General features: G+C 42.0%; 1 protein-coding gene across 1 annotated transcript in view; it reads right to left on the reverse strand.

The window, feature by feature from the left end:
• Positions 1 to 20,948, reverse strand: part of LOC126355029 (arylsulfatase I-like) — a 100,938-nt gene that overhangs the window by 40,441 nt on the left and 39,549 nt on the right. The window contains exons 4-7 of the mRNA XM_050005177.1: positions 11,251 to 11,500; positions 9,007 to 9,164; positions 6,247 to 6,382; positions 2,301 to 2,459 (exon numbers count right to left, since the gene is read on the reverse strand). Coding sequence (XP_049861134.1) covers positions 2,301 to 2,459; positions 6,247 to 6,382; positions 9,007 to 9,164; positions 11,251 to 11,500 — 703 coding nt within the window. The remainder of the gene's footprint in view (positions 1 to 2,300; positions 2,460 to 6,246; positions 6,383 to 9,006; positions 9,165 to 11,250; positions 11,501 to 20,948) is intronic.

The raw sequence follows: 20,948 nt of genomic DNA on the forward strand, positions 1-20,948 counted from the left end.
CTTCCAATGTGCGTTCACTGCGATGTCGCCAAAACGGATGCGACCATTTATGATGCTGTAAACAGAAACTGGATTCATCCGAAAAAATGACGTTTTGCCATTAGTGCACCCAGGTTCGTTGTTGAATACACTATCGCAGGCGCTCCTGTCTGTGATGCAGCGTCAAGGGTACCTGCAGCCATGTTCCTAGCTGATAGTCTATGCTTCTGCAAACGTCGTCGAACTGTTCGTGCAGATGGTTGTTGTCTTGCAAACGTCCCTATGTGTTGACTCAGGGATCGAGACGTGGCTGCACGATCCGTTACAGCCATGCAGATAAGATGCCTGTCATCTCGACTGGTAGTGATACGAGGCCGGATCCAGCAACTTTATCAAACTGGGAAACGTGATGGTACGCATTTCTCCTCCTTACACGAGGCATCACAACAACGTTTAACCAGGCAACGCCGCTCAACTGCTGTTTGTGTATGAGAAATCGGTTTGAAACTTACCCCATGTCAGCACGTTGCAGGTGGCGCCACCGGCGACAACCTTGCGTGAATACTCTGAAAAGCTAATCTTTTGCATATCACAGCATCTTCTTACTGTCGGTTAGATTTCTTGTCTGTAGCACGTCATCTTCGTGTTGTAGCAATTTTAATGGCCAGTAGTGTAATATGGCTAGACATTGTCATTTCTGGCAAACAAGCTACTTGTATGGTAACGTAATTTCCTGTTCCCTACGGGACTGTTTACTGTGAGTCCTTAAATCAACGGAATGCTTGATTTGGGTGGTCGCCGTCGAATCCCGCCGTCACGGTGACTGATTTCGGTATATGTTTCCATCCAGCTGCCGTATCCGTTGCTCTGGTTGTTATGCGTCTACTGGCGGAGTACAAAACACAACCACTGTAATAATGTAAAACGTCCATGAAGTGTTAATGTACAGCGAGGGGTGGCCGTGCGGTCTTAGGCGTCTTGTATCGGTTCGAGCGGCTCACCTCGTCGGAGGTTGGAGTCCTCCCTCGGGCGTGTCTGTGTGTGTGCGTGTGTTGTCCTTAGCGTTAGTTAAAGTTGGATTAAGTAGTGTGTAAGTATAGGGACCGATGACCTTAGCACTTTGGTCCCACAGGAACTTACCACAAATTTCCTAATTTTCGAAGTGTTAGTGACAGGCATACCTGCCATGGATACTCAACTACGTCAAACTACACGGTGGTGAGAAGCTACGGGACTCACCTATCCGAAGCATGCCAATGGGGAGAGACAAAGTAACTCGCCAATATCGAGCGTCCCGATGGGAACAAAAAACTTATTACTCCCACGTTCTTGTTCCTGCATCACGCTAAACGTAGTCTGTAAGCAGGCACTGAAATGTATAACCATGAAAAGTAAATTTCGAACATAAATATCAACTGTCAGAACACGTAAATTCTTAACTCCAAAGACATATGCATTTGATATCTGTCGATTACATCGCCACCTAGCACAAGTGCAAAAGATTGGCTTGAGTAAACTGTAGGTACTGCATTGCGTGTAATCCGAATATGCAATAAAATGGGGGTTCCCAGTTGAAAATACAAAGTTGACCCTTCCCACGCAGGAGGTGGTCAATTACACGACACACAAATATACTCTTTAATAATACTAACTTTTCACTTACAACGTATTTGTTTCATATAATGTTATGTCGTTTTCGAGATATCTAGTCTTCTCAAGTTAAAGCAAACAACATTTATATTCACGTAATGTTGTGTTTTCTTTGTCTTTTTGTTGCGATTGTAATGTTTTTCTCTATTGTGCTACGTGCAATTTTACATGTTTCCTGATAAACAGACGTGTGGCGTTATAACTTTTTTCAGCTAAAGGCTGATACCAATCTGCAACATCATCTCGTCCACTCTTGGCGCTGTAAAGTATTTTTTTGTTATATTGACAATACTCTTAAGTCAGGTTACCAACATTGAGAAGGCTGTTGCACGGAGCGACTGTTGTATTGACTTGTAAATAATAGATTTCAGCTATCAGTCGTCCTTTTCAAATTTTATTGCCAGATCTAGATTTCAGCTACAAACTAGCCATTCTCAATACACTATCATTTTTTATCAATGCATGTAATGCCTGTTGGTCGGGCTTCATGTACAGTTCATTGAATACTACTCAAGCACTTATAAAAAATGATAGTGCATTGAGAATGGCCAGCTTCTAGCTGAAATCTAGATCTGCCAATAAAATTTAAAAAGGACGACTGATAGCTGGAATCTATTATTTACAAGTCAATTACTGTTAAGTGTTCAGTAATAGAATGGATGACTACTCACCTTTGACGAGCTTCCAGTCACCGATGCGGATCGCACCGTTTCCGACCTTCTCGTCTATATTAAGCAGCACCTCTGTGCGTGGAGATTCCGCGTTAGTGACGAGAGCGTCCCACACGTTGACGCCGTCCAGGTCTTCCGGAAGTGACGACACATTTCCTCCTGTAACAACGTGTTACTTGTACTGAGAAGTGTTTACTTAAGCAAATTTGTTGTCTGGGTTTATTTCATGTCATATTTCCTACAGGTGATTCTTGCTTACCGTATGGGTTTAGGTTACCAGTTCCACTTCCACTGTTTACTTTATATTCGATCTTCTGTTCAATTCGCCTAAACGGCACTTCGCACTTACTTGGCTCGTCATGTAGTTGTGTTTCTTCGGGAAAAGAGAAGGGAGACTGTATTCTACCATATGAGTGGCCAGAAGAGTTCCACCATGATTTTCACTGCGGCGATACACCCACGTCTTCCACAGGCATGCCTCCAACATTTTTTTTAGTACTTTTTCGTGTCGTTCTTTTTCGTCTACATCTACATCTGCATCCATACTCCGCAAGCCACCTGACGGTGTATGGCGTACTTTTTAAGAGAGCAGTCAATTCGCGCGCTGAACGGTAGCTGGAGCCTTTTTCTGGGGAAGGTTACTTCCCCCTTCACTAGCACTGCTCGTTCTTCAGCACCAGTCGTATCCTCAGGTTTCCTCACGAACAACACAATTGGGCAGCTTGGCCTATAATGAGCCAAAATGTTATGGTATGACTATCCCGTAATCTAAGAGACCTATCGCTTTGTCCCGAGGAAGAATGATTTGATACTCCCGAGGCACATTTGGCATTGCCTTTATGTTCCTATTCCTAACCACTTATTGCTGGTAGAAGATTTTGTACTTAATCGAAAATTGTGGTTATTGGAGCTCTTATAACCGTATCCTGCAGTATTGAAAATCGCAGATGTCACCCATTCAGCCCAAAATGGTTCGGGACTGGATTAATAAAAAACTTGCTACTTATGATGCTCCAGGTCTACTACATGGTCTTCAAAAAATGTTCAAATGTGTGTAAAATCTTATGGGGCTTAACTGCTAAGGTCATCAGTCCCTAAGCGTACACACTTCTTAACCTAAATTATCCTAACTACAAACACACACACCCTGGCCTGAGGGAGGACTCGAACCTCCGCCGGGACCAACCGCACATACATATTCTTCCCCCACTTTAGCACAATGCACAGCGCGCTCATACAACTACAGTGTTAAAACGATGAACAGTGGTGGGAGAAGAAGGGATAAAATGCAAAAGCAATGGGGATGTACATAACTAAAATTTTGGAACTATATCAGTTAAGACTGAGAAGCGAAGAAGAATAGGGGGATCGTAAAGTAACGTTTAAAGCAGGAAACAAAAGCGCAAATTAGATTAATGTAGAGTGTATCCCATGCAGATCTATCACCCCAAACAACGTTTCGTCCGGAAGCAAGTGAAAAATCTATGAAGCAAATGTTGTTTGGCTACCAGCGGACACTGACCAGAATGTCAGAATTTCTTGTAACTTCGCTCGTTACGAAGATACGAATAGTGATACGACTTTTTAAACGGAAGCCTATATTTCTTATCTCGAAATCCACTTCATCTTGATTCTCTTTTCCGTTTTTTTCTTTTTCGGCAATCATTCTTCCCACGCGTTGTTAGTGAGTGAAACAGCTAAGGAAAGGTGGAGGCGTGGAAGGGGGAGGGAAGTCGTTGATACTAGATGTAACCTCGGCCACACGTGAATAAACGGCTTGTGGTTATATAAACGTAAATGTAGACATTTGCCATGCGTTTTATCTGGGCTACAATATCATAGCGTAGTTAATCAAACGCAGCATAAAAGAAAGAGGAAAAAAACTTGGATAGTTATGAAATACTGCCCTGCAAAATAATGCTTCATTCGATGAATAACGAATTAGGAAGTACTTCTCAAGATATGAGAGTAAAGAAAAATAATGGAAATGATGAATATCAGTAAAGCATATTCAGTGGGACGTAAAGTGTGAAAAAGTTGCCTCCAACGAAAAATTTCGAAATTAAGATTGCACTGCGGAGAGGAAGAGTATAAAGAACACTCGAATTGTGGATGACATTAACCATCCGTTATTAGCGCGAAAATTCGTGACATGGTCACTCGCGCGGATGACTGGTGTCATCCACAAAGCAAGCGGTCTATTTTTGTATACTCTGAACGGTCTTTATGACTGGTTTTATAATTTTTTATTAAATCTAAATATAATAGATTTAATATTTGTACACTGTATAATATATTCTAACGACTGAAACAGTTTGAGCAATCGAAGAACAACATCTTCAGCTGAGTTACTGGAATTACACGGTCCCTCCTGTTGCTTGCAGACATACGGTTCTAAATTCAAAGTGTAAGCTGTTTTTACAACAACGAAAGCAAACACTCTTAACCCACACTTTGCTGATTTGCTAAGAATATATTGCCTGAACGGGCAGTTTCCTCTAAGCTGTTCGTCAGCAGTAAGATATTTACTAGGTGAAAAATATTTTTGGCAATTGTTCGTGAATAGTTCAAGTACCCCTCTGGTAACTTTAGTAGCAGCCAGCTTGTCAATCTCTCTGCGAACACCTCTTTCACGGATATTATCAAACCTCAGACATCTCAACAGAAACCTGAATCGGTTTTCACTTATGCATAAATAACATGATTCAAGTCCGTTTCCCTTTGATTTATCCCACAATTTCGATACACTCTTCCTATAACATCTCAAATACCCACATAGATAAAACAATGAAAGCTCTGAACTCTATCTCATCTGTTTCTTTAGCGTCTCTTTCCCTACAGAATTTAGCAAGAACTTAATTGATGTATATATTATTGCATGTTGCGATAATGCTTATTATATTTTCATCCAAGAACAAATTCAGAATTTCTATTTGTCTTTTTTTATACGAGCTTGACTTTTTAGTCCGAGCAAATGCGTAATAAAATTACAAGATCTGCTTCTAACACTGGTAGGATATTTATTTTTCCTCCGTTTAGTTATTCCATCTTTCCCTAAAAAATGCATCCTCTTGAATTACTTCTTCCTGTGACCTATATTCATCATTTTCTGACACTTACTGTTCTGTTCCTGAATCATGACGCTTTCGTGAACAGAATCCGCAGTGTCTGAGTCAGCGCTGTCACTGTGACCATCTTCGTCACTCAGCTCATTGAACCATTCCGACCATACATTAGGATCTCTTCTAAACTCTGTCCGAGGTTTTCTGCCTTCGACATTTCTTCCACAATTTAAAAATAAAGACAATACTAGGTAACACGGGAGGTAACTGCAATCAGTTTCAGTACGTCTAAATTTACGCACATGAAAGATCGATTGAATCTGGGACAGCATTAAAGTAACACAGACTTACATTGTTTCAGATTGTGGCAGTAGAGCTCGCGCGGATGACAAGTGTCCTCCAGACTATAATAATGTTTCATAAACAATGTATCTTCCGTAACTGAAAGCCAACAATGATTAGAGCTAACAGCCGGAGAGTTAACAGAAAGGCACTGAAAATGGCGCGAACTCAATCCATCAGTGTCAGGCAAAATTGAGCGGGAAAGTCATGTGGATGACGAGTCTCATCCGCGCTAGCAACGGAGGATTAAAAGCGGAAGTAGTGTGTAGAAGAATAAGGAAGAAGCACATGACAGAGGAAAGTGGAGAGTGTCCAATGGGTATCCGTCGTAAAACAGATACACTGAGTGAAAATAGCGGCAGATGGCTGGTGGTATAATTGTCTACTAGTGCGGAGTCCAGGAAAGCAACTTCTATATAACTGGCGCCTAACGTGCAATTTACTGAAGCAAAACACATCGGTATTGATGCCATCTGAGCATTAAGCTCTATTTTATGTGCGATGTCCATGTTGGTATCTTTCTGCCGCAGACCAGTACCCACCTGCAGCAGCGTAGAACGTGGGCAGCCAATCGGTGATGTGCATCAGCTGGTGTGACACCCTGGGCGTTTTCTGCAACAGCGGGCTCCACACCAGGGCCGGAGATCGCACACCGCCTTCCCACAGCGTCGCTTTCAACTGGAAGGGACAATATGTACTGATCACTACAACTTTTATCAGGCCCGGTTGTAAATTGCATGACGGGAAATCGAAGGATCGTGAGATCGAATCCGTGTTCGACCACGAAATTTCCTGTCTGGCTTCAATCTAGGCTTCACCTCTCAACAAGGGCATCGAAACCCAGTAGTTTTTGTTGGGGGAGCCCCAGGGAAAGGAAAAATATATTGTGTAGTCAAGTGTTTCTTAGGAGAAAATGATTTCAAAGTCGCTATTATGCAGGTTTTTAACAGTGTCGCAACAGTAACACTTTTACGGATCTTTTTCCGAAATATAAAAAGCTCAACATACCCCAAGAGCCAGGCCCCCTACAAACTATCGTGTAGGCGCAATTGCCTCTCACAATTGTGAAGATTCGGCAGGAACTACCGGAGCTTCGAATCCAACGTTGAAATACACCTCCTCTTTCGCCAGTAAGTTACTTGGGCGTCTTAGTGAAACATACGTAGGTCACTGGCGTAGTTCCTTCTGAAAGACACACGTCAGATAGTTGATCGACATTAAAGTAATATTATTACCACACCTTCAGCTCGCCTTTATCTCTTACGACAATACGAACAAAGTCATAGACGAATATGGCCTCAGAGTACTCGCATTACAGAAGTACGCAATTCAGCAGCAATTCGAGGAATGTCGTTGATAATTCGCTTCCATTTGGACCTTAACCAGAGAGTAATAGTATTGCACATTATACAACCTACAAGCAACCTCCATCGCCTATCAGTGAGCAAGGTTCCTTGTGTATAGCATCCCAAAGACTAGTAAATCAGAATGTGATAATGTGAAACTATAAGTGTAACCCTCGTTGTGTGATTAACAATGTGACGGTCCTCTAAGTAAGTAATAACGCTAGAGCGGTATGTATTAATATTGCTTAAAAGACATCGTAGTAAGAGTGACACAGTAATTCGTCGCGCTGGGGAATACAGTTCCCGGCTCTTGCAGCACACGTGGTATCAGTAAATTAAGGTACGGTTCCTATCATGGATATTGGTCCAATGATACGGATGGTTGGTGCCGCTATTGCAGCATTAAAGAGCCTTTCCCACGATGCGGCTGTGGCACTCGCTCCTTAGGTCGGTGTTAGGCCTACTTCTTTGACAATTGTACCACAGTTGCATTGTGCGTGTATTTTGAAGTGCAGCGGCCGGAGAAAAGGAAACATACTTGGGTGAAGCACTTGGTTTTACGTCGAGGTGAAAAAAGAAGTCAGCAAATTATTTTACGAGAGCTGCAAGAGGATGTTGGAACAAAGTGCTCTATATTCTGCGAGGTGGTAGTAAGGATCAAAGGAAGCCAAATAGGTCCAGTAAACGAGGGCGCTAAAATGCATATTGTTAAAGCTATGAGCGCTTGTACATCTTCACTACTATGAAACACATATCTGCAAGCCATCTGCCTTTACGAGCTGTCTACAGAATGTGGTAAACATATGAGGACACATTTTTCTATTATTGTCCTTGTAACAGTAAACATCGTTACTTATCTACTGTAAACGGTATTCGCAGTTCTGGGTACGCACAGCGCATACCTTAGTAATAGTGGAACGAGTTTGTGATTTGATAAGTCCGTACAAATCTTATACATCGGAATATAATCTTTTCAATTACCAGTATAGTGGAAGGTTATTATTCCACACGGCTAATGGCAGACATCATCTTACGTTATGATGTGGCAAATGAAACCTAATATGACCTTATATTCCACCAACGAATTCGACTGATGCAGGGTATATTCGGTTCTTATAAAACGACTTGCTTGTCCTGCTACTTAAGGTATTATACCAACAACAGCTTGGGACGTGTTTCATGCATAATGGAGCACGACCCCATTTTCCCCATAATATTCGAGAGCACTTCGCACATACAGTTAATGGACAACGGATTGGTCGGAGAGGTCCAGTATGTGGAGCAGAGGGTTTCTTCGGCCTTAATCCTTTGTTTTTTGGTGTCAGAGACAGATGAAGTCGCTGCTGTATGCAAGCTCCACTAATGGTATACAAACGCTACATAAACACGTCATCAACGCCTGCCAGCGCATCCGTGACCAAACTCGAGGTTTTCGGAGAGTGCCTCATTCCCTAAGAAGTCTGACAGAAGCACGCCTTACACTGAAGGGACGCCTCCATTAGCGATGGCTGACAAGAGGAAGACGTACGTAATAGCAAGCTGATCACAATAGCAACTCTGCTATTTCGCAGTAGCAGTATAATGTGTTATTATGTGTGTATTCATTTGTTTACTGCTTTCGTGATAACAACGATCATTCAGTAGACGAGATGGGTTGCTCAGAGGCGAAAATGAACAACAGCTCTTTTACAGAACATTTTAGTCATTTTTTCTTAATTTAGTTTTCTCAAAATATGGAATACTCTTTTATAGCATCCTGTGTAAGAAAATACTAATGCGAATCATTTAATAATAGTCTGAATTGCTCATATTTCATCGTTCATCAAAATCTATTTAAAATATATTTGTTCGTTCTTATTACTTGACAAAATACGCAGCAAAATCAAAGATGACGTACGCAATCCGACCACCTGATGCGGTGCTTGGAATTCACCTACACGGAAGATCTCTACTTACGCCTCTGAAGGGGTAGTTGGATCCCCAGTTGGCGGTTTTACCCGTTGTGGGCGCTCCGTTGTCCGGGGTGAAGACGATTATGGAGTTCTCCAACATTCCTCGGCTCTGCAGCGCAGCCACTACGCGGCCCACCGATTCATCCAGTTTGGACACCACGCCTGTAACAGGAGGAGGTGCAGAAGTCGCGGGTCGCCGAGATCTGTATCGTATTATACCGAAGCCCTTTGTTCGACGCATAACGATCGACAGTGGCTGTCACCGCCCTTGACAAAAAAAAATAAGAAAACAAACTGTTTTCATGCCTCGTATAGTAAATATATCTGTTGATCTGGAAGAGGACTGAACATACATCTGGTGCTGTAATATCCCTTATTGGCGAAACAAGTGAACATCCTTTGGTTTCCGTATCCATATGCCCTTCCCCACCCATCTGGTCAGTTAATTAAATTTCCACATCTTCCAACACACTCCTTTGACCCTCACACATCTACCGCAATGGCTGCTGCCACGCCCCTATCGGCATGTTCCACATCCTCTTTTTTTTTCCACGCACTCCATATCCTTCCATCAGGGACGAAATGTGCAGTCTGGACCAAAACTTCACTAGGCCGTCCTTGGACAGCGTGAGTTCCAAGGACGCTGACTAAGTATCCAGCCACCATCGCCGACACTTTCTTCATCGCTGTCCTACCCTCGCTCCATCTGACACGATCCGAGCAATAACCGAAGAACCGTATTCGTGCTGAATGCGTACTGCATTCCTACTCATTTCCTTTTCTTATCAATCGCCTTCATTTCTCTGATCGTTGATTCATTTCCAGCCACAACATACCTTGAACATCCCGTGCCAACTGAAGTCTTCACCCCAACCAGGCCAGCGTCAAACTCCTGTCCCAAAACCTGCAACCCAGCTGTGAGTTCCTTTCCACAAATACATCTGTCAATCTTTTCAGTCTAGCGCCTTCCCATATATCTCCCATACGTCACTCCCGGCTCGCACTTATCTAGAGGCTATATCACGCCATCCTTATTTCGATTTAGAAAATACCAGTGCGACCGGCTGCGCATGATATTTAAAGAATCTAATTCACTATTGGACTCACTTCTACAAAATCAGGCACCTGATAACTTTATATATGCGTTAACGTGTATAATATTAGTCGTTATGTTAGTAAAACCTAAACAGAGGTAGCATTAAAGTATTAATAAATTAAATGCCTGATGCTGTAGTTTTACTATAGGAACGGCGAAAAGACAATAAGCGACAATTTTTTTCCCTTCATTGTTTTGTGAAGGATGTCACACAGAAAAAGTTCGGAAAATGTTTGAGATTTTATGTAAGCTTAGTGCTCTCATTCTGAAATACTGGATGAATATAATCTGGATAATTTGTACGCCAAGAGGTATTCCGTCTCGGGACATTTACACAATCAAATGTGCCCCCGACAGCCCTCTTTCATGTCATTATTACTTGAATCGATTCACTTTGATTCATTTAGTTCGGTAATTTTCCAGTCTGCTACTTAACTGGTCCGTCGCTTCCGTTTCAGCATATAGTCATGCCTTGGAGAAAGAGGTGCCCACTGAACTCTAATGCCATGTGCTGAAACAAAGGGATCGCGCGTCGTAGTACGTTTAACAGTTAAATTTTTGAGGGTGTATGTTCCTACAGGTGTCAGCCCTCATACTGATATTTCCTACATATATCTTGCAAAGTGACCATGGAGGTACAATTAGAGAGACGCTTGCGGACAGTCGTTCTTTCAGTGCACCACTCGCGACTTAACAAGAAAATGGATTGAATGCCAGTTCTACATGAAGTACCCTTTGCCATACAGCGTATGGAGGATTACGAAGTATAAAATAAGATTAACTGGTCCGTCGCTTCCGTTTCAGCATTTTTTTCTTTGTATTAGCATTTAACATGGTAGAAAACTTTCTGAAGCCAAGATCGGATAAATATTTCTTTACTTCCAGCATCTGATTTCGACAGACTTTGCTGGCATCTTCAGGTCTTCAAAATTTTTTACAACACATGTTTATTGTGACTTTCTCCGGTCTGAAGATGACAGCAAACTTTAGCGAAACCGGCTGTTAAACATTGAGAAAGATTTATGCGATTTTGGCGTTATTGTTTATCAGCACGAAAAGAAGATACCTTCATCTCGTCTCTCGACGTGCCAAGATTCAGTATGCGTTTAACAACGAGAGCTAGCATTTATGAAATACACTTAATCATCCAACCTGCGTATATGCGCCTGTTGGGGTCCGATATGTAGAGGAACTTGTTGATGGCCTCCTGAGGCGCGGTGACGGGGGCGGCGGGGTCCCCCGCGTGGCAGGCCTGGTGCGACAGGTACAGGAAGAGCGGCCTCTCCGCGTCGTGCTCCAGGATGAGCCGCTCCGCCTCCTCCGTGTAGACGTCGGTGGAGTAGCGGCCGGCGTGCTCCCACGCCGTCGTCAGGTTCTTCCACAGGATGTAGCCGTTCAGCTCCTGTGAGTAATAAAGTCACTACACTCGAACAGTGTTGTGGATAACTGTATTGAAGCCTGAGCTTCAGGCAGGCTTTAGCAGCCGAGTAACTGATACGTGGGGCCAGCCACCAATGCAATTCCTAAAGCTAGCTTCTGTAATAGTGTCGACGTAGCACCCTACAAGGCGGCGTTTTGGAGTCAACATTTGGCTGGGTAGCGCAATGGGCCTGGCTGCAAGGAAATTTTACCAACTCAGACCAAAGCAGCATTACTTCGGCGTTGTGCACTGTACGGCACAGCCTCCGTAAAGTCATCTGCTAAAGCTCAGCAAGAACGACAAAGGCACACCTGCTTTTCTATGAACAGTCCGCCAGCCATGACGATTCTGGGCTTCGAGTGGGATCCGTAGGGTTGAGGCAGCTCAGTCGCCACTGTCACTCAGCACACCAGTTGGTCTCCAACCACCTTGAGTGCAGCTTTGCCTTACTGCGTGTCTGCCTCTATCAGGTGCCTATGCCAGCCGTTGCCCTTACGCAACAAGAGCTGACACGGTTAACTAGTCAGCGAGGAGGTGGTGTCGAAAGCCATAGTGGCGCTGCAATAGTTTTACACCGTTCGTGGCGTCACAGACTACCTAGCAGCCACGACAAGCACCTGGCACACAAGTGTAGGAGTGGGGTATGGAAGGTTTTAAGCAGTCGCCAAAGCTTTACTGATTAGTAAGGGCAGTGAAGGAAGAAGTTTGGTGAAAAGAGCACAATGCGCTCTCTCAGGTGGGAAGAACTTGCCTGAACGCGGCTGGGATGATATCAGAGTCGATATGGAAGACATAAGGAACCCAGTATTATGAGTTTAACAGAGCTTTGGAAGACCTGAAGTCAAATAAGGCAGAGGGCTGTCTAGTCCTCCTACGGAATTTATGAATTTGTTATGGGGATTTGGCAACCAAGCGGGTATTGAAATTGGTGTGAAGAAGTCTGGAGATATACTATCACACTTTAGAGAAAATATCATCTACAGGTTCTCGAAGGTACCAGGGGCAGATGAGTGGAGATCTATCACACAAACAGCTTAATGGCTCAGGCAAAGAAGTTGCTGGCGACCATTATATACTGTGACGTCCCCTCTCCCCTTTGTGTTGTCGCTGTTAATGTTGAGCCGCCACTGCTACAGCTTGGTCTGTGGAATGGAGACGCTACGCGCAGTGATGGTTGTCCCCGTCGGATAACGTCGAACAGCACCTGAAAATCTCTAACGAACATTGTTCCTCGTGTAATGTATGAAACTCCGTTTGGAGTGCGCACAGTCTTCTCAGCGATGTGAACTGCTAATTGTTTATTATGGTTTTATGATGATTTGTTATGCACAGTTAGTTATTTAGTGTAGTACTGAGTGAATCATTCATCACCGGTGTCGTTTCATACCACTGAAGGAAGGAAAAAATTCATTTGCGGTTCAGTATCAGTAGTTGTTACGTTGCTAGGCAGAATTGTTCACTAGGGCAAGACGCAAATCCATGCCATCTTGCTTTCGTGCGTCGTCATATTATTTCGGCAAAACACTCCTTTCAATTCTCAATGTTCATCAAGTCCCTCTTCCAATTAATATTTTCACAGCTAATTAATTTAGTCTCTCAACTATCACACAGTTCAATTAATGATGGAGCCAACACGTGAAATTTCCATTACCGACGAACAATTTTATTATTCCCTCTTAGCAATTACTTTATAATCATCAGACCACACGCACACCGATGGATCAGATCAATTACAGTTCTTTTCAGTTCGGTGATCATGACAACTATGACAGCATTTACAGTCACCGTATTTGTATTATCTTCGTGTGTTCGTATAAATGTTTCCTACTCCAGGCTAATCAGGTATTGCAGTCTTCGATACTATGTCCATTCTTTGTTGTAACTGTTCACTTTGATGAAGGCTGAGTCAAACAATAATATCTCCAATAATTAAAGTTCATTAACTCGTCGTACACTATCAGAATATCACTTCAGTTCAAGTTCTCAAGTCTGGATAACTGAGAACAAAGTCCATGCATGTCTGTCACACAATATTACTTTTGTTAAAAAAGAAAATATCTCGTAGCGTTCCGTTTGTAGTACTATAACAAACGGTGCTCTCTCTCTACTTGATAGCAAGCTAGCTAGCAAGCAACTGACTTTTCCATGAGCGAGCACTGTAGATGTATTGAATTTCCTTTCCATAGCGTATAAAATTCTCTTTCACAATAAATGTTATCTCTGACCGACATATTACTTTGGACATAACTTTCGTCATACTGATTTGCAGTTATTACTAAGATGTTTGATAGCTAATTAAAATAACCATTCTTTCTTTCTAGCTTGATATCATGACATACTCAGTAATTATTGAAATTGATGTTCATCAAAACTTTAAGGCGTTACGTTATTCTCAAAGTTGTCGTAACTGTCAGGATAACTCTGTTCCCTACTTTAAATTATTATGACATTCTTATTTGGGTTTTAGTGTTTCTTGGGGTGTTACAATACGGAAGAATGTGGAAGGAGAGTTAGGATCTGGTCAAGGAACATTCACTGGATTCCAATATTCCGAGATCCACAGTGTCAACAGCGTGCAGAGAATGCCAAATCTGAGGCATTAACTCTTACCAGACAGAACGCAGTGGCCAACGGCCTTTGCGTGACGACTGAGAGCAGCGGCGTTTGCGTAGAGTTATCAGTGCTAAAAGACAATCAACACTGCGTGAAATAAATGCAGAGATCCGTCAGAGTACTGCGGCGAAATTTGGCTTTAATGGGCTATGGTCGCAGCGACCGACGCTAGTTGCTTTGCCCGCAGCAATACATCGCTTGCTGCGCCTCTTCTGTCGTGACCGTATCGATTGGACCCTGGACTACTGGAAAGCCGTGGCCTGACCAGGCGAGGCCCGCTTTCAGTTGTTAAGAGCTGACGATAAGGTTCGAGTGTAGCGGAGACCCCACGAAGTCATGGATCCAAGTTGTCAGCTACACACTGTGGAAGCTGGTGGTGGCTCTACAGTCGTATGAGCTAAGTTTACATGGAATGGACTGGATGCCATGGTCCAGTTCAACCGATCATTGATTGAAATGGCTTTGTTTGGCTACCTAGAGACGATTTGTAGCCGTTCATAGATTTTTCCCCAAATGAGGGTTGAATTTTTATGGATGGCAATGCACCACGTAGAGTATTTTGTACAAGTCGAGCGTATGATTTGGTAAGTCCTGCACGTGCAACATCTCCGTAATCATTGACAGATATAGAGCCACATAATTACGGATGGATACTGAGGCATCATGGCTCAATATTGGGTAAAAGGAGGTCCGGCACTGCATTAGGCGGTATCTCATGATTTATACATATAACGTTATTGCCGGTCCCAAGCCTAGATGAGAAAGGAGGAGAGTTAGACGATGGGCCAGCCTCCGCTTCTGAAAAAAAAAGAACCTCGTTAAATGAAAAGACGAAATATCGCACCGATCAAAACATTTATAAAACTGGATATGTGGATATGTTGATGGATTCTCTGGATTTAGAATTGGAACATGGAATGTAAAGTCAGTCATGACCGGGGGAATGAAACTACTTGGAGAAGCATTCGGTAAATATCAGTGCCTAGTGACAGCAACTCAAGAAACAAGACTGTCTCATGGAGTCATGAAGATTGAAGATACGTACAAGCTCTTCAACAGCAAACGAGCTAAATCAAGCATGGAATCAGGAGTTGGATTTTCTGTCCATAATAAAATGATATCGGCTGTCAATAACTGGTCTCCAGTAGATAACCGCATCTGCTAGATCATATTAAACACTAAACCAAAGAATATCTGCTTAGTCACCTGTCATGCCCCATTAGAAGATGCTGACGAAGAAACAAAGAACAGTTTATATCTCCAGCTAGAAAAAGTATTTGGACTACCTAGGCGTTCAAGCCAACTGGTAATAGGAGATTTCAGTGCCAAAATAGGGAGAGAAAAGGAGTGTCGGCCAAAAATTGACCCTGATAATAGCCAAGAAGCAAGCAATAAGAACGGTGTCAGGTTAATTAACTTCGTTGAAACAATGTACTGGATCCTCTGGTCCAGATCAACCGATCATTGACTTGAAATGATTTTGTTTGGCTACCTGGAGAGCATTTGCAGCCATTCATGGATTTTTTCCCAAACAATGTCTTGAATTTTTATGGATGACAGTGCGTTATGACTATCAGAGGCACGTACTTCCACGTAAAGAAGTATATTACCTGGATGTCACAAGATGTAAGTACAAAGAACCAGATCGATCATGTTCTAGGTGACCGAGGGCATCATGGAACTGTAGAAACATATACGAACCTTCCGCGAGGCAGATATTGACTCCGACCACTTTTTGGCTGCAGCCAATCTACATCTGAAACTGTCCACCAATTGGCGAAATTATGAAGAAAATATGGTCCGCTTTGACAAGGAAATATTGAAAGATGTAGCAGTGAGACAGCGTTACCAAAAAAAAGTTGCAGAACATCTCACACCATCGGAGGGTAGTAATAATGTAGAAGGCGCGTGGCTAGCAATACGGAATGCAATACTACTCAGCAAAATTAAGAGCTTTTTTTGCCTTCCAAAACGCAGAAGTAAACCTTGGTTTGATCAAGAATGTCAGAAATCCGTAGAGACAATATCAGCGACAAGGCTGAAATGGCTAGAGCAACCTTCAGATGATCAAGAATTGCTTTTTGTGAGGCGAGGCGAAACATAGCTCATAAGGAGGAAGAATATGGGAACACCAAAACTATCTGTTGATAGCAGTAGGAGAGTCAAAGCCCTCACGATGTTTTTCCCCGGCCTCAAGATTTCCCAGGGGTGTCTACTGGCAACATACATTGGTTTTATCGAGTGAGACTGCTGAAGTGGTACCACCACTAGTGCAGGCAAACATATTCAACCAACTGCGACATGGTCGCGTATACAAAACGTATTTTAAAAACTTTTGTGGGTTTATTCAACCATGACAACTTGTAAGTAGGCTGTTTAGGTTTTTTTTATTGGTAACGTCGCCGCCACGTAGCGCTCTGTATAAAAATCACTGGCTGTGCCGTGTGCAGCCTGTGGCTGGTTTGCATTGTTGTCTGCCATTGTAGTGTTGGGCAGCGGCAGCTGGATGCTAACAGCGCGTAGCGTTGCGCAGTTGGAGGTGAGCCGCCAGCAGTGGTGGATGTGGGGAGAGAGATGGCGGAGTTTTGAAATTTGTAAGAATGGATGTCATGAACTGCTATATATATTATGACTATTAAGGTAAATACATTGTTTGTTCTCTATTAAAATCTTTCATTTGCTAACTGTGCCTATCAGAAGTTAGTGACTTCCGTAGTTTGAATCTTTTAGTTAGCTGGCAGTAGTGGCGCTCCCTGTATTGCAGTAGTTCGAGTAACGAAGATTTTTGTGAGGTAAGTGATTTGTGAAACATATAGGTTAATGTTAGTGAGGGCCATTCTTTCGTAGGGATTTTTGAAAGTCAGATTGTGTTGCGCCAAAAAATATTGTGTTTCAGTTTAAGCACAGTCTTGTATAATTTTTCTAAGGGGACGTTTCATATGTCGACCCTTAGCCTAGGATACCTCACTGGAAACTTCTGATTTTTTCTTGTAGTTTGTGTAATTAGTGTAGGTTTTGTTTATTGCTAGCGCGTAATTGTAGAGAGAATCTCCTTTGTAGTTGTAGTCTTTCATTGTTGTACAGTAAAACAGTTGTAGCATGCATGTAGAGTTGCACCAAGTATTTCGCAGCTGCGCTTGCAATTAACTAGATATTATTTTCCATGTTTATGTATTCTCTTATTTTTGCTCTTCAAATTGTTTTTTTCTGTGTTGTCGTGTGAAATATTGTGACAATAATGGCGTGTGAAAAACGTAATACTAGGCTCCAAAGTAAACTGAGAAATGACAGTGAAGACGAAAGCGGAGTGTTAGCGCCACCGAGTAATGAATTAACTAGTGTTCAAAGTAGTAATTTGGTAATTGTACATAGGGAAATGGAGCGGGCTGCAAACAATGGTGTAGACAGTGAAATACGTAGTGAACAGGGAACAATTATCAATCGATCAGTCGGCAACAGCTCGCCTCAGGATTCCGAAATGACAGGACACATTCTTGCAAATACTGTAGATACAGGTTTTGCGTCCTCACCGCTTTCTCAAATAAGTCAAGACACGTTTTCTGTTTTTCAAACTGCGCATATTGCCGGTTCAAATGCATTGCCGAATAGCACTAAGGAATATGTTTCAGACACCAGTGCATTGTTATTACAAGTAATGCAACAAATGGGACAAAAGCTTCAAAAGTTGGACACAATGGAACAAAATCAGAGACAAACACAGCAAAAGCTTCAAATGTTAGACGCAATGGAACAAAAGCTTCAAAAGTTAGACTCAGTGGAACATACACTTGAACAAACACGTGAAGATTTAACTACTGAATTACATAAAATCGAATCGAAATATCAAAAAGTCTGTAATGACGTAAAAACACAAATTTGTGAGCATTTCCAACCTATTTTTTCGCGGCATGAAAATGCATCACAGAATCACGAAGCAGCCTTAAAAGAACTGCAAACTATTGTTCATGAAAATCATGAGACCTTGGAAGCTAATATTGACTCAGTTGCATCTACCGATTCGGTTACGCAACTTGCAAAAACTCAAGCGAACTTAAAGGACACAGTAGATACTCTGAAAATTGGTTCATAAAGACACATGGAGGACATTAGTTCATTATCAGAGAAAGTAGTTGAACTTTCAGATCAGCTAAATAATTTATCTACGAAGGTAGATGATAATCTGAATGACACAAAACCGGTAGTCTTTAATGACACAGAAAAGTTCGAACAAATTAGGAAATTCAAACAAAATCAGAATCAAATTAATACCCAAACACCAAAGAGAAATCCGGGAAGTACAAGATCAGCTGACACAGGTAATACAAGAATTACGTATTTCAGAGGACACTCGCGCTCCAACACGGGAAGAGGGACTTAGAAATATGGAAAAGCCACAAAATAATAACACAGGGCTTTTCGGAAATTGTGAAAGAAATTGGCAAGGTGCACCGAATTTTGAGATGGAACCGCCGAAACGACGTAACAATGACCGACATGCGACCCGCCGACACGATGATTTTGACTATAAGCTGTTCATTACTACACATAAATTCAAAACTTTTAAGAATTCTGGCAACGAAATTCATCCACAAGCGTGGCTCCATCAGTTCTCTCATTGTTTTCCTCCCAACTGGTCACTAGAGTACAGATTAGAATTTATGTGTGGCTACTTAGAGAATGAACCAGCTGTAAGAATGCGATCGGTCATTCACGATTGCCACAGTGAAGGAGAATTTTACCATGCATTCCTGTCAGCATATTGGTCCCAAGCCACACAAGACCGAGAAAAACATGGCATCATAATGATGAAAAATTTTGAACAATCTGAATTTTCAAGTCTTGTGAAATATTTTGAAGACATGTTACATAAGAATCGGTATCTTTCAAACCCATACAGCCCGTCAGAACTCATCCGCATTTGCTTAATCAAATTGCCTGAATATTTACGGCATATTATTTTGGCAGGGCGTGCAAAGACGGCATTGAAGCTTTTCAGGGACTCTTACAAGAATTAGAAACTGACATTGACAATCGCGGAACGCGAAAACAGGAACACAACAATTACAGGTCACATCCGTCGCAATTCCGCGATGAAAGAAATAATAACTGGACACGACAAGGCTATTCTCACAACACAAATCGTGACCAAAACAGACACCACCTGTATGACAACCGTTGGCAGAGTAGTAATAATTACAGGGAATGATCACCTCTACGCGGTAGTGACTGTCACAGAGACAATCAGAAAAACAGACAATATGTGAACCAAAATAAATATTATCAAGGGAGACAGAATAACTTTAGACGCAACGGTCCAGCGCGCAGTTACGATTCAGAGATAAATTCTCCACCATGTGACCGACAAGAAAGAAACTATGGAATCTACCGACATGACGACAGACGATATGATCGTAACGACAGACCTGAATTGCAGCAGAACTGGCGGGAATCAAACAGAGCAGGGCCCTCTCGACAAGGTGAATTTGTAGAAGTTAGGTCTCCTAATCCCAATAACGACGCGCGCCAACAAAGAGACAGACAATGACTCTCACCGCAGGCAGCCACGTGCGCCCGCTGGCTCCAAGAAAAATAACATAAGACGCTAGCCTTGAGAAAAATTTTAGCTTTCCTTACCGACGTGCACAACATGATAACTGCTTTGAAGTTGGAACTCTGCGTATTGGGCCACATTTCACATGTAAAACCGCTTATTGTAAGATAATCTGCTTTTTTAACTTTCTATTTGGCATATAACTTTTCACTTTACATTACTAGTATGCCTTGTCAGACTTAGAATCTGTTAACGTACAACAATGTTTGAAGTTAAATATCCAGTCAAGAACCAACAAAACTTATTTAAACAGAAATTACGAATGCAGTGTTCTAGTGAACAGAGGACACGGTGTTATTGTGTAATGACTATAAGGCTCACAAACTTAGAGCATTTACCAGTACTGCTAATGAGATTTTAATGCAACATTTTGGTTTACTTGAAAATACATTCTGGATTTAAAGTACTTTCTGTGAGATACCAGATGACACAGTGGTATATGTGACAGCTACATGATTATATCACGACACTACTAACATTTGACACGATTTACAATGTTGCTTTTGCGGTGTATCTGTTTTATATCTGCACAGTTTTTCTAAATTATTCTGTAAAGTAAAACATGTTTTAGTAGTAACTATGTAGTATAGCTACAATGAGACAGCCTTTTCTGTAGCAAAACAATACGTTACAGTACAGTACTTACTTCATCACAGCAATAAGCGTAGTAACTACAGTATCTATACGCAAAGCGTTTCACTTTTGTTTATCATGAGGTCAGTACATTGACTTCTGCAGAACTTAGCTATCGGAGGAGGATAACTACGACACTTCCACAGAGATTATCTTACAGCATGACGCACAGTTTAGCGCTACAGTACACGTGTTTGAGTGATTAATTTTGTACTTAAAACATTTATGTTTAAAGATATTTGAAATACAATGATAGAAAGGTTTTCCGTGATACATTTCATTCCATTGCTGTAACCTGTAACATCTGAGGATACAATTACATTAATCCTCAGGGAGGTACACGCTTACTTTGTGTTTAATGTGTTTGGCAAGCACAAGGAGCCCCAGCTAATATGGTATTTGCTTATACAAATTTACACATCGGTACCATATTTCTCTAACACATAAATTACACAGGTATCTGGTCATTTAACTGAGAAACAAACATTTTTTCAACTACGTCAGTGACACATGTTTACGCAATTACACAGTAGGATAATTTCACATTTATGAAATTGTATTTTGTCTGTACTT

The sequence above is a fragment of the Schistocerca gregaria genome, chromosome 3 (genome assembly GCF_023897955.1).
Source record: "Schistocerca gregaria isolate iqSchGreg1 chromosome 3, iqSchGreg1.2, whole genome shotgun sequence".
In the NCBI taxonomy this organism is placed as follows: Eukaryota; Metazoa; Arthropoda; class Insecta; order Orthoptera; family Acrididae; genus Schistocerca; species Schistocerca gregaria.